This window comes from Carya illinoinensis, chromosome 11 (assembly GCF_018687715.1).
Source record: "Carya illinoinensis cultivar Pawnee chromosome 11, C.illinoinensisPawnee_v1, whole genome shotgun sequence".
NCBI classification, from domain to species: Eukaryota; Viridiplantae; Streptophyta; class Magnoliopsida; order Fagales; family Juglandaceae; genus Carya; species Carya illinoinensis.
In genome coordinates, this window is record NC_056762.1 from 32,038,539 (window position 1) to 32,052,674 (window position 14,136).

Genomic DNA, 14,136 nt, shown 5'->3' on the forward strand with positions numbered 1-14,136 from the left:
GAGTCACTCTCGTAGAAGGTTGCTCCTTCCGTTCCTTTGACCGTCATGATGACAGCTCCGTCTTCCCCCTGACTCTAAGGCCGTCAATTGAGAGGAAACCGCTACTTCACTCTATTCGTACTTTGTCCATTTCTTCGATCCCCTTTCTTTCATTTTTCTAACAATGCTTACAGTGTAAACCACTGACCAACTAGCAGACATAATTGTCGAAGAGCACGAGAACCTCGAGGAGGAGAACATGACGCTCCAGTCTCTAGCTCTCCTTGCCAGAGGTTCATAAGGCAAACTGGGAGGTTGAGGAGCTAACCCTCGAACGCGATGGTTTGATGGAGGATCTGGATGCTTTGAGGGAGTGCAATAGACTCCTACGGGAGAAGGGCCGAGAGCTCAAATGCAAGAAGTCCTCGATGAAGCAAGAACTGGCTGAGACCAAGGAGGAGCTCTCCCAGATTGCGTAGGAGTGCAAGCGTCTCCGGGATGAGCACACATGCTCAAAGGGACTTGAAGAAGCGTGATGAGTAATTGCAGTCCGCCTGGAGGGGGCTCTTGGAGCTACGGAAGGAGAAGGACTAGTTGTCCAAAGAGTAGGTTTCAGGCGCCAAGCGACACTCAAAGTTGTTGTCTAGTCACTTCGAGCTGACCTGGGAGGTTCGTCTCCAAAAAGTGCTTGTGTAGCAGAGTGAGGCCCAAGCCCATAGCTTCGAAGTAAAGTTGGTTATCGCGACAAACACCATCTTGGCCTGGGACATTCAGATCTCGGCCTTGGAGTCCAGTCAGGCGGCCAGTTGCACGTACTGGAGGGCGGTCATGTCCCAGACCAAGAGTGCCTGAGTTGCTGAGGGACGTCATGGCCTCCCTTGAACCCGACCCCCAGACTTACAAGTTTGTCAAGACCCTTGAAAGGGACGTGATGCCACTAGCTTTCCCAGACGCTCCTCTCTTGCCTCAATGATTGTGGTTGTATGGGCTTGATTCCCTTTGCATGTGCAACTTTTATGTCTCTCTCTCTCTCTCTCTCTCTCTCTCTCTCTCTCTCTCTCTCTCTCTCTCTCTCTCCAGTAGGCCATGATGTAATCTCAACACTTATGTATATATTTAATCTTTGTGTCTTTTGCATGTGTACTTTCTTGGTCTTTGCGCTTTTTTTTCCATTCTTCCTTTTTTTTACGGAGTTCAACAAGTCAAGGGGCTTGAACTCGAGCGAGCATCTGGGCAGAACTCGGGATGCTCTTGGCTGGAACACAACCTCTCAGTGAGTCTAGGGGCTTGGCTTGGGGTTCATGAGGTTCGGCAAGTCTAAGGACTTGTGTCCAACTGGCCATCTAGGCAGAGTTTGGGATGCTCTGGACCCAGGCATAACCCCGCAACGAGTTTAGGGACTCGGCTTGCTGTTCAAGAGGTTCGGCAAGTCTAGGAACTTGTGTTTGACTGGCCATTTGGGCAAAGCTCAGGATGCAATGTGCCTGGCCATAACGCCGCAACGAGTCTAGGGACTAGGCTTGTTGGTTTCCAGTTTTGACAATGGCGAGTTAAGGTGAACATCCATATATCTTCATTTATAAGCACATTTGATACATTCATGGATAATACTTGTGGTTCTTAGGCGAAATGCTTCTTCAGGTGCTCGACATTCCATGGGTGAGGGAGTTCATGACCTTTTTCATCTTTGAGATGGTAAGAGCCAGGTCTATTGTTGGTCGTCACTATGAATGGGCCTTCCCATTGCAGCCCCGGCTTCCCTTTTTCCTGGGTGGTCACCCCGGTCTATTTCAGTACTAGCTCTTCAACTTTGAAGAAGCGTGGTTTGACTCGTTTGTTGAAGTATTGCTCCACCTTCCTTTTGTTATTCGTCGTATGCACAACGGCTTCTTCTCGTCTTTCTTCTAGGAGGTCCAGGTTTTCTTTCAATCTCTCGTTGTTGAGGTTTGGGTCAAAGTGTTGTACTTGGTAAGTGGGCATCCCTATCTCTATAGGGATCATCGCCTCGCTCTCGTAGGTGAGGGTGAAAGATGTCTATCCCATGGCGGTTCTGACGGTTGTCCGGTAGGCCTACAACACCCCCGTAAGTTCTTTGGCACATCCTCCTTTATGAGCCCTCAACCTTTTCTTCAAGGTGCCTAACAAAGTTTTGTTGGTTGCCTTGACCTGTCCATTGGCCTGCAGATGCCCCAGAGAAGAATACTTGACTTTGATCTCCAACTCCACGCACCATTCCCAATAGTGCGAGTAGTCGAATTGTCTACCATTGTCGGATATGAAGCTCTAGGGGATGCCGAACTAGCAGACTACTAACTTCCATAGGAATTTCGTGATGGCCCGTGTGGTGATGTTTGCCAAGGCCTTCACTTCGATCCACTTTGTAAAGTAGTTGACCATTATGACCACAAACTTAACTCTTGCCTTAGCTGTTGGAAACAGGTCAATCAAATCCAATCCCTATTGCGCGATGGGCCATGGAGACATGATCAATGTCAATTCCTATAGTGGGCAATGCCGCATGGGTGCGTGTTTTTAACTAACATCTCGAGCATTTCCTCGCTAAGCTTTTTGAGTCCCGGGGGGAGTAAGGCCAATAGTATCCAGCCCAAGTCACCTTTGCGGCTAGCGCCTTTCTACCGGAATGGTTCTTATAGACTCTTTCATGAATTTCTGTCAATACATACTTAGCTTCTTCTAGCGAGATGCACCTTAGAAGGGGTTAGGATCTTGTATAGGACTCCTCCCAGTAGTGTGTACCACGCGACCATGTTCCTAACTTTGCGTGCCTCCTCTAGATCATTTGGGACTTCACTTTCTTAAAGGAACTTACTGATGTCTGCAGCCTAATTGTGTGACTTTGAGGAGGCAATCGACACTACGGCTTCGATGGCTGAGGCATCAATTGTCCTGATCATGGTATGTTTGGGAAGGGGGAGCTCCTCCTGCCCCAGGTAGCCTTTGCCAATCGATCCACCTTTTGGGCCAAGTTGTCGTCGCAATCAGCATCCCATTCCTGGGTTTCCTTAGGACCTTGAAGAAGGGGGACATCGGTCGGTTGACCAGGCGATGAAGCAGTTCAAGAATGCCACCCATCCTGCGAGTCCTAAACTTTGTGAAGATTCTCGCCTCCCGGGGCCCGCCAGGGGGGGGAGCATCCCCATTATTGCCTCAACTTTATCTGGGTTGGCCTCGATCCCTCGCTCAGAGACCATGGAGCCTAAGAATTTACCTGATTTCACTTCGAATACGCACTTCAGCTGGTTAAGCTTCATTTGGTAGCATTGGATACCGCGAAAGTTTCTTGAAGGTCTGACAGGTGTTGTTCGGGTTTCTTGCTCTTTACCAGTATGTCGCCTATATACACTTTCATGTTTTGGGCCAATCTGTTGCTTGAACATCTGGTTGACTAGTCTAGTACGTGATGCCAGTATTTTTCAGACCGAATGGCATAGTTGTGTAGTAGTAGAGCCCTCGATCTGTGATGAAGGTTGTCTTTTCTTCGTCATCTTGATTCATTCGGATCTGGTTGTATCTGGAGTACATGTCCATGAAGCTGAGAAGTGGGTGGCCAGCCGTTGAGTCCACTATCAAATCAATGCAGGGTAGGGGGAAGCTGTCCTTCAGACATGTGTTGTTCAGATATGTAAATTCGACACACGTCCTTCACTTCCCGCTCGCCTTCTTGACCAACACTATATTGGAGATCCACTCGAGTTAGTGGGCCTCTCGGATGAATCCTGCTGCGAGGAGACGATCAACTTCCTCGGTTATGGCTGCATACCTTTTCGTGTTGAAGTTTCGGCACTTTAGTTTGACTTTCGTGGTTCTGGGGTTCACACAAAGGCAACTTGCCCATTCGTCTGGTCGTTTCTGCGTACTTATCCTTGAGCTCTAAGCTTAAGGTGCATCTTGCGTCTATCTTTCTTGGTTGTGGCGATTTTAGGGATGCGTCATGGTTGGATTCTGTTCCCCAACTAGTGCTTTGTTGGTTTGCCTTAGAGCAACGTTTTCTTGTTGGGGTGTTCCCACCTCCTCCATCAGTTTCTTTATCATGTCTCCCATCTCAGTGAGTCTCGCCTCCATTACTTTGTACTATCCTTTATTTCTTTGCATGGTTTGGGACCACGTCGTTGCCGGCATACAAAGGACATGCTTCTATTGGAAAGATTTCATATATGGCACCACTATTGATGTTATATTTTGCTGTCAAGGAAATTCCACTGAGGCCCAATACCTACACCTGCGTCAATGGGGAAATGAGGGCTTCAGGATAGTGTTGAATACCTCTAATGCCTAAGTTAGTATGTGGTTCACTGTATGGAAATTGTAGGAGTTTTATTGTGGAAAGTGTCTAGAGTCCTCCCCTTGCTCAAGAAGTGAGATATATATATATATATATATATATATTACTTGGCAAGGATGATCATTGGAAAGGAGATAATGAAACAAGCATGCCTGGCTCGATCATGATGATCACTAACAGTTTAGGAGGCACGTCGTGGCGTGCCACTTTCGTCCTTATTAAATGTGGTGTGGGTCTTTGTTGTGGCATACCCGTCTCCACCCTCCATTAAATGCAGCGTAGCCTCAGTCAAGTGTGCCTACTCATTAGGTCTGTCTAGCTGCTAGGGTTTAGGCGCAATGATAGCCCCTAACCTCACGTTCTAGGGCTGTCGACCAGTAATGGTGTAAAACGATCTATCCTTTTGCCCTAACCATCACGTGTCCCCTAATTGCTTATTTTCCTGGGCTAACCTGGCCTAGCCCATCCTGTCCACTCGGGCCATTAGGCTTGTTGGGGGCCTGCAGGCTAGGCTTGTTTGGCACGGACAAACCCTAAGAATGCATTTCATGTGTCTGTTTTTCTTCTACTCCATACACTAGAGTTTTGTCAAAAGCTTCGGCAAATTTCTTTATATACATATATATATACATATACATATATATAAAAGAAAAATCAATTTGATATCAAATGTATAAGACTGCATGCTACAATTTAATATCTTAAAAATAAAAGTGGACCAGGCATCAGCAGCACCTAGTTTTTCCGGCCATAAGCACCGAGGCCGATGTTAAATTTTACATGAAAGAATTCAAAGCAGATCTCGAAGTTGTGCTCCTCTGTAAAACAGCCACCACACAGAGAAAAGTTGCACAGGCGGTTTGAGAAATAAAAGGAAATGCTTTTCCAGCTGAGAACCTAGACAATTATATATGGCTGTCCTCCAGCCATTTCTGCAACCTCCCAATACCAACGGCAGCGCATTTGCTCTTGAGAGTTGAGTGTTCAACAATGATATAAGACTATAAGTTGGCATCAAACCAATTTAAAATAGTCAGGCTTACAACACAAGCATATCAACTTGAAATATAAATCCACTTGATGGAAACCCTTAAGTCATACACTGAGCAGTATTTATTTGATTTAGTTCAATCAAGTTTCCCTGATATGTTATGTTTCACAAGATAAGCCAATCCGTCTAGTAAGGAACAATGATGGAATCTATGAGCTCTTGAAGTGGAGCCAGCTCCTTTCTTTCAATTAGCCCAAATTCCTGCCAAAAATCAGAATCACGAACAATCAACTAATAATTAAAAAACAGGAGAGAATTTCTTGCACCTCATAAAAATTGTATTTGAATGTAGATTGAACATATTTAAAAGTTACATACTTGGTGTTTAAACACATTTCATAGCCAAATAGAGAAAACAATGAAATGGCTTCTTCTCCACCTTCTGTGTCCATGATTAGGGATGTATGTTCTTGTTTTTCACGACCAAAAGACATGATTTTGCAACACCATGATCAAACGAAATAAAGCTTTCCCATTAGTAAATGCTTAACGTTTTCTGATCCATGTTTTAGTGTAAAATGAGACTAACCCAGAAAGGGAATGGCATCTAATTTTTAGGCTGGTGAAGATCTTTAACAAATTAATGCTAGCTTTGACTTTGGCCTTCATGAAGAACAATTTTCAATTTCTAATATTCTACTTTTTCATCTAATCATTATCCAAATAAAAAACCCAACACAACTTTCACAAACTTCCAAACAACAACATAAACAACAATACAACTTTTTCAAATTTCAAAACAAAAATAATATTAAAAACTATATTCAAACAATTTTTTAACTTTATAATATTTTTATTCAATTTTTTCTCTTCTTTCTCAAAACCCAATAAAAGATCTTTAATTCAAACAATTTTACTACTATTTACAGATATTTTGAGATATTCTAATTTCAAACGAGCCCTAAAGACTTGTGGAACTATGGTAATTGCATTCAACTGAGCACGTCCTACTGCCAGAGTTTTTATTAGTTGACATCACAAACATCAGGATACAAAGCCACAAAAGAGGCATAAAAGATAGTTCAGTGACGAGTTTAATGGTAAATGGGGTAGATCTTTGTATTTTTAATTTCTTTGGTTAAGTAGAGTATATTAACTTAATGAAAGAGAGAAATTTTTCAAAACCTCATGAGAAAGCCGATATTAAAGAGGGTCAAAGATATGCATGAGACAATATAAGGCTAGCAAGGTTACTCTTCGATTCCTGGCTTATCTAGAATCTTTCAATTAGATTTATGCCAACTCTAAAAATGTTAAATAGAAACAAAAAACAGAGAACAACAGAATATATATTTCAAGCCCACGCTGATGTTCAATCAGCAACTTCCATACATGAAATGGTAAGAAATGCTAAACCAGAAAATAAGGAGACAACAAGTCATTGAGGTATGGAAGACTTACACAAGTAAATAGTATGAAATGCTTAAAGCATGTATTTAGATGGGCCTCCTCCTTGAGGCTTACAATTTTTTGGAAATGAGTGTGATAGATGTGGGCATATACGCGGAATAATCTTTTGAAAATTGTCTTCACAACATCCTTGAAATTGGGAGGAAAGGGTGCCCCTACAAAATTTTTAGTGGACAACTAAATATAGGAAACGGAAGAAAAAAATTGAGATTAAGGCTAGAATCTGACAATAGATGTTACCAAGCCTTTGAGGAAAGATGGATTCATTATCAAGCTGGCCTTCAATCCAGTCCATTAAAAGCTCAACATATTTTGGAGCAGAAACCTCAATTGGTTTCTTTATTTTTTCCCCATCAGCCCATCTATACTCGTATCTGTAAAAAATTTATGTGCATATTAGAACTGTAAATCTCTGCCTACATAAACACATGCAGAATTTAAGACTTGGGATTTATTTAAAGTGGGCAAGATCAGTTTTTTAATTTTTAAATCGGTTACCAATGTATTTGACTCTGAAGAAGGCAGAAATAAGAATTACCCCCACCCCCAACCAAAGAGTAAAAAAAAATAAATAAATAAAAGACGAGGAAAGAAGAGAGAGCAAGTTTCCAAAAATAATTTAATATGTGCAGGAAGCCACATCAGTATCGAAGAGAACCTTCAAGGAATAAATCGAACAAATAAAAACCAAAATAATAATGAGTTAGATTAATACCACCTGCATAATACAACAGACATACAGAACTAAGAAAGAGATAGACATGTAAGCCAACTCTAAGGATTTACTCAGTGCAGTCTCTCTCTCTTTCTCTTCCTTATAAGTCCACTCACTACAGTCCACAATAAGGGGAAAAGAAGTAGAAGTTGCAAGCTCAATGAAAGCCCAAACCAGACACAAAAACATATAAATATTAGTTCAAAACTAACCTTCGTTTTTTATGAGGGTAGAAACAAATTATCAATTGTTGACAACAATTATGCTCGTTAATTGTCAATAATTAACAAACACGATAACAAGATCACCTGTCAAAACCAATTTATTAACAAAAATCATAACAAGCACTTGAGTAGAAAAGTGGAAATGAAAATGATTTAACTGTTAACTAACCTAAAGATCCCGTGATTCATGAAAAAGAATTTAATTTACCGCAGGAAGAATGATATAAAAGACTTATTAAAGTGAGAATGCATGAACCAATCCTATCCTGTGATTTGAAACATAGGCATAAATGCCAAGTTTCAACCCGGGGACAAGAGACATTTTCTTTTTCAGATAAGAAATATCCCAAATATTCTATGGGGGTGAAAAATAAATGGAAAGTCACATTATTGTACTTTCATAAAACTAAATATCATGACCGGAAAGGGAGGGGAAAGAAGAGAGCTTTTGATATCATGCCATACTTGGGGCCTGCAGTCATCGTTTGACAATGCTCATCGGTACAGAACTCTGTGAGGGTACCAAATAGCAAATTTACTTGGTTGAAGAAATCAACAGCTGAAGTTAAAAAAAAAAATCACATTAAGATTTGGATTTCAAGCTGCAGTAAAATTTAAATTAGCAATAGCTAAGTAAAGAACATTACAAAGATTGCACTAAACTTCAAGATTGACAAGTATAGGATAATAAAACAAAAGAGAAAAGATCATAAACTTTCACAGGCTACTTTTCTAAAATGCATGAGAGAGAGAGAGAGAGAGAGAGAGAGAGAGAGAGAGAGAGAGAGAGAGAGAGAGAGAGAGAGAGAGAGAGAGAGAGAGAGAGAGGATAATTACTGTTGACAGCAAGCCACTCATTCAGATCCTCCCCTGTAGGAAGTTTTACTGCCTCCCGCAGATTTCCACTGCCTAGGGTGGCATCAATGTGCTTTCTTAGTTGTGCCCCCTGCATTACCAACAGGATTTTTTTTATAAGAATAAATTTTCATTAAGAATCGCAAAAGGTACAATCCAAGTATATAGGATGTATACAAAAGATGGGTATTTCCGTTGTCCCAGTAAAATAATGCACCTTCACTGTTAAGTTCAAAAAGTACTAAATTTTATTTCATAAACAGAAACGAAGAAAAAAAATTAAATTCAAACTATCAAGAGCATCAAACTGGAGTCTAGTAAGTGCAAAATTCTGGATAAAGAAAAATGGCCAATAAGTGACAATCATACACCACTGCAAAAGCTATCACTCTCGCATATAAGACCTTATTCCAAGTGCATAATTCAACCTTCCATGAATAACCCCAATACTTTGAAGAATTATAAATTCACAGGAACATTTATTTCAATTTTCAAATGACTGATTAAAGAATCATTCTATCAGCTCCATGGAATTTCTCAATAGCACACACTCCCAGGAGATCTAGTAAATTCAATTATAATGGTGCTAAATCCTGATTAGGAGGAAAACTGCCCATAATGATCCACAACTCCCTAGTTCTCTAAATTCAAACCCAACAAATCATATCTTCTTTGTTTTTTTGATACATAACAAATCATATCTTCTTTCACTCTACTCAGGTTCAACATTTAAGCAAATCAATTTAGACTAAACTTTCCAACTGAAAGACTTATTATTTCATTCTTTCATCCTTAAATCTGAACAACATGATTCCAGGAACTTAATTGGGACCGTGTTCTCATGTAACCTAGAGAGAGAGAGAGAGAGAGTAATTGTTTCACATGAAAGATGAAGCAGGACAAGATTTACCAACAGTAATAAGAACAAATGAGCTCTATCTAGTAAATAAATAAATAAATTAACATCCAGAGAAAAAATAATCATAAATCAGGCCACAAAAATTAATAAATCATGCTAAATTTCAAATCTTCAAGAAATAGATGAAACCAACATCACTAGTTAAGAAGAGGAACAACCTTACTCCCTGAGGGTGCGCTCTTTTTTGGACGGAATGTTCTCTGGTTTCTGTTTGTAGAACATTTAGTTAGGCAAGAATATCCGTGAAAGAGATGCATGACAAGGTTTTATAAGGCATCAACAAAGGACAGCAGGACTGATGTATTAAGCAGGATTTATGGTACACTACCACAATATTCACATGCACACAGCACAAAACACACACATAGAGAAGCCTAGGGCCCAGGTCAGATAAAACTTTGTCAAGCCCATCAAATTTCTAATTCTCCACTCAGCTATATGAATCTTTTTTTTTTTTTTTTTTTTTTTTTTTTTTTTTTTTTTTTCATTTTGGCCAATAAGGCCCATACTCTTGCCACTTTTTTTAATCTTGTCTTCTTCACCAATCCTACTTATGATATTTTTAATCTCCTAATGCCCCCATTTTTCCCCTTCAACTTGAATCAAATTACCCTTTCTCATTAATATACCCATAAATCTCATTGCAAATGGTCAAATCATCATGGATGAGTCTCTTGAATCACAAGAGAAACTTGTTTACATTGTACAATCAATGATATGTAACAGAAAACTGTTACTTATACACACTTTCACATGGTAATAGAAAAAGCAAGTGGCCACGCAGTTCTCCTTTTCATCGGATACACTAACACCATAGAAACACTGGACAAGGTTCTGAAATTGTACTTCCTTTTCACAGACTTCTACACCTGTTATCTTCTGTGTTGAAAAATCCCACCAACTAAATTGTTTAAATGACTAAAAACAAAAAGATCGTTTTCAAACAAGCTACCAAACAATTCTCCTTTTCATAATACACAATTCCATCTTATCACCGGTTATCTACAACAGGTTTGCATTTAAAGTAAACTTGCATAACAGACTACATATTTCATCAGCACTTATTTTCAATGAGTAATAACTCCTAAGTAAATCGTTTTGATGATGAGAAACACAAATACTAACATTTATTTTAGCGAAGATAAACCAGAGATAATAATTTGAAAGAAACTTCAAGAACATGCTGATATTTCTCTGTTCTTACACGATATTAGCACCCAAAGAAGATGATGGTTAAGTCAACTAGATCATAGTTGTAAGAGAGGCTGTATACCTTATAACAGCTATGACAAATGGACTCAAATATGCCTGGCGAAGGTGATTCCAGGTGTCATGTCTGATAAGCTCCCAAATATATGTAGGAATAAGCACCAAATATGACTAGGGAGACCCTGACCAACTATATATGTTGCTATCTTCCTTTAGGATTTGCATATGCAATATGTTAGCAAGAGACAATTACTTTCCTTGTCTAGCAAAGGTGTTTTTTCTTTCTTTTCTTTTCTTTTCCTTGCTAAATTCCTCCATTGGTTAACAACGGTAATTTGGCGAAAGAATCGTTGTATGCCCCGGAGGATAGAAAGTGAACACACCCTCAAGAAGGAACTTCCTATAAGTGCACCCCAGGTAATTCAAGGGGAAATTCCTCCTGTTCGATGGTCTCTAGAAATTGTTTGCACCCAAGAAGATTCATAGCAAAGGTGTTTTTTCTACTTTACATATCCAAATCATTTAGGTTTACCACAATCAGGTCAATGTAATTACATTATAAGGACAAATTTGTCACTTGCACTATATATTGGAAATTTTTAAGGATCAACTAGCATATATGTAATGAGGCTATAATATCTACCTGTCTTTTGGTACTTTTTCTGTTAAGTGCGCTTGTATATGCATGACAAAAAGTTATATACTGAAAAGTGCAACCAGCATATAATAATACAATGAGGCTTGCAAAGTAGCTTACACAAATCAAGCCATCATTTATTATATACAGTGAAAAATGGACCTATAGCTATAAATTAATGACATATACATAGCTTATGTGAGGATTGAAGTTGATTTAGGTATTCCTATCCGGTGGGCAAAAGCTTTTTTTCCTATCAGGAGTATTAGTTTTTTGTCATTGCTTTGAGTTGAACTGTTCTCTTTTTAGTCTGTTATGAGTTGTCCATCTAGTAGCATGCCTGACGTTTTAATATCAGTTGTTTTAGAGTTAGTTTTAGATCTTTTTTACAGGTAAAGTTTGTTTTAGATTTCAAATTGTAGCCTATATAAAGGTCATGCGTGAGACATATTATGTGTGTAGCTCCGTATATTTTTCTTCAGTTTCATTAATAGAGTTCTCTTGCGAGATTTTTCTCTATATTCTTGTGATCTCAAAGTGATTTCTTTATGGTTTTCAAAATAGCTGTGTGATGTCAATGCAGCATGTTTAATTTCCACGATGTCCACCATGTTTGTAGTGTCAAATTTGATTTTTATGCTGCATCAATATATTCTTATTTGCAGAAATGATTTCTGCAGTTAATAAGTGCCTTTCTATATTAAAATTTTTGGCAATAGGAAAGACCACATGATTCCGCCTGCTGTTTATGTTAGTGTGTTTGCATATTGTTCAATATCATCCCATAACACTAACTCACTGATAAGACCATAACTCTAACTCACTAATATGACCAACTTATCAATTATTATAACCCATATGCAGCATGCCTATAGGCTTATAGCATATACGCCACTTCACTTGCCATTCGAACCACACACATTATAGTAGAAATCCATTAAATATTAGCAACATAGGCATGCACATAGGTATATTGACAATTAAATACGGAATCAAAGTCAATAAACCCCAAAAGATATCCGATCACTAAATTTGCGGTCTACCCATACAACAGATCTGTCAAAACTCATCACAAGCCCATGTATCATTTTCCTGCTTCTGGGAAAAGTTCAAAAACCGAGAACACAGTAAGAACACCCACAAAATAAACGAAAGAGAGACAGAATCATACATTTCCGGAGGAAAATAAAATTTTAAAAAACTCGTTTTTTTCCCCAAAAAAACCATACCTGCCCAGGCCGAAGAGACTCATGGCTGGCGGGAGAAAGAGAGAGAGGGTTTGCGATATGGTATTGTCTTTCGAGTTCCTTCAGGTGCGAGCTCGGGTTGAAATTGACAACGAAATAAAGAAGGCATAAGAGCCAGCAGCTTACTGAATTTTTTTTGTTATTATTTTTATTTTCCCTACTATCTGGTTAAATTCCAAAGACGTCCCCACGTAGACTAATATTTACGTAACGAGCACCTGGCATTGTGCCTATTGCCTGCTACAGTTGTTGCAGTAGTGCTCCCCGTGTCTTGCGTATAATTATGATAAAAATCTTTAGGGAGTTTTTGGTCTTTTCAATTTGTCCTACTTTCCGGCCGATGCAAAAGATCATTGTCCAATTCCGACGGCCCTGGTTGACCGGGCAGCCTGCGCAGACGGCATTTATTCTCGATTCGGGCAGCTCAAGATTAAAATGGTAAGCACATGTACATAATAATTTTTACAAGAACAATGCAAAGATGGAAAGAATATATATATATTATTTCTTGAAAGGAAGTTTTGAAGCTTTTTTTATTATCGAATCTGAAATGCATAGAAGAATATTCTCCATAATAACAATTACATCATAAATGGTTAAGATATCTTGTGCCAAAACATGAGCCATAACATTACAACTCCTCTTTACATGAGTTACATCCCATTTAACAAAACTCCTAAATTTGGCTCCAAAGACAAACTAACATCCCAAAACTGGTCAGTTGGACCTCTTCTTTCTTTAAAGTTTGAATTGTTTGTAAAGAGTTCTATTAGAGTATTATCTTGGTTAGCTCCAAATCTAGTCCAAAACAAACTACTTGCAGTGCCCCATACGATTCAGCCAAAGAAGAAAGAGGAAATAAGCATTTGTTTTTCTTTAGTGTAGCAAAAGTTCTCCTCTCAGAATCTCTAACTACAATATCAATCCCAACTCTAGCTCGATTTTTGTTTACTGCTGTGTCTCAATTAAGTTTATAAATGTGCATAAGAGATGGCTGCCATTGGATATTGTTGCTGCTGCTAGGTTCTAAAGAGAATATTTGAATATATAGAAGTGTGGCACATTAGAGGAATTCCTTAAAAATAAATTTACAAACTGGCTTAATTTCATGTAATCTATTAAATTTACTTTACAATAAAAATAATTTATAATTTAATATATCACATTAGTATTTTATTAGTTTTATAAAATTTATTTATGATTAAAGTATTTCTATTATTTAAATAACTTTAAAGTAAATTTGATACGCATAATATTATTAAAAATGAATTGATTTTTTTTTTTTTACATAAGGTTATTCTTGTTGGATTAGGGTTTTTATCTGAAAGTTTTTTTATAGTTTTTTATTTTTTTGTTGGTCATAGCTAGATTCTTTTTTTTGGGGGGGGGGAGATATTATATATAAGAGAAGTTATACAGTTACAAAGTGAAGATATCTTACAAAAGTAACAAAACCCATAAACTAACTTAATTTCATATAATACATTAGATTTACTTTATAATAAAAGTAGTTTTATAATATAACATATCCCAAATCAATTTATGATTTACTTTTGTAATATTTTTTATGGACAAAGTATTTATATA

At 38.4% G+C, this 14,136-nt stretch overlaps 1 protein-coding gene across 2 annotated transcripts; it reads right to left on the reverse strand.

Annotated features, from left to right (window-relative positions):
- Window positions 1-5,337: 5,337 nt before the first annotated feature.
- LOC122281423 (MOB kinase activator-like 1B) lies at window positions 5,338-12,690 on the reverse strand. Of its 2 annotated transcripts, XM_043092887.1 has the most exons (8): window positions 12,532-12,674; window positions 12,346-12,400; window positions 9,615-9,663; window positions 8,520-8,628; window positions 8,148-8,241; window positions 6,984-7,117; window positions 6,735-6,898; window positions 5,338-5,534 (listed from the first exon to the last, which is right to left on the reverse strand). In XM_043092887.1, the coding sequence occupies exons 5-8, from the start codon at window positions 8,162-8,164 to the stop codon at window positions 5,460-5,462; spliced, it is 390 nt and encodes a 129-aa protein (XP_042948821.1). In that variant the 5' UTR covers window positions 8,165-8,241; window positions 8,520-8,628; window positions 9,615-9,663; window positions 12,346-12,400; window positions 12,532-12,674; the 3' UTR covers window positions 5,338-5,459. The 2 variants fall into 2 exon arrangements, with proteins under 2 accessions (XP_042948821.1, XP_042948820.1); XM_043092886.1 differs by lacking the exon at window positions 12,346-12,400 and having other exon boundaries at window positions 12,532-12,690.
- Between the last annotated feature and the right edge of the window lie 1,446 nt (window positions 12,691-14,136).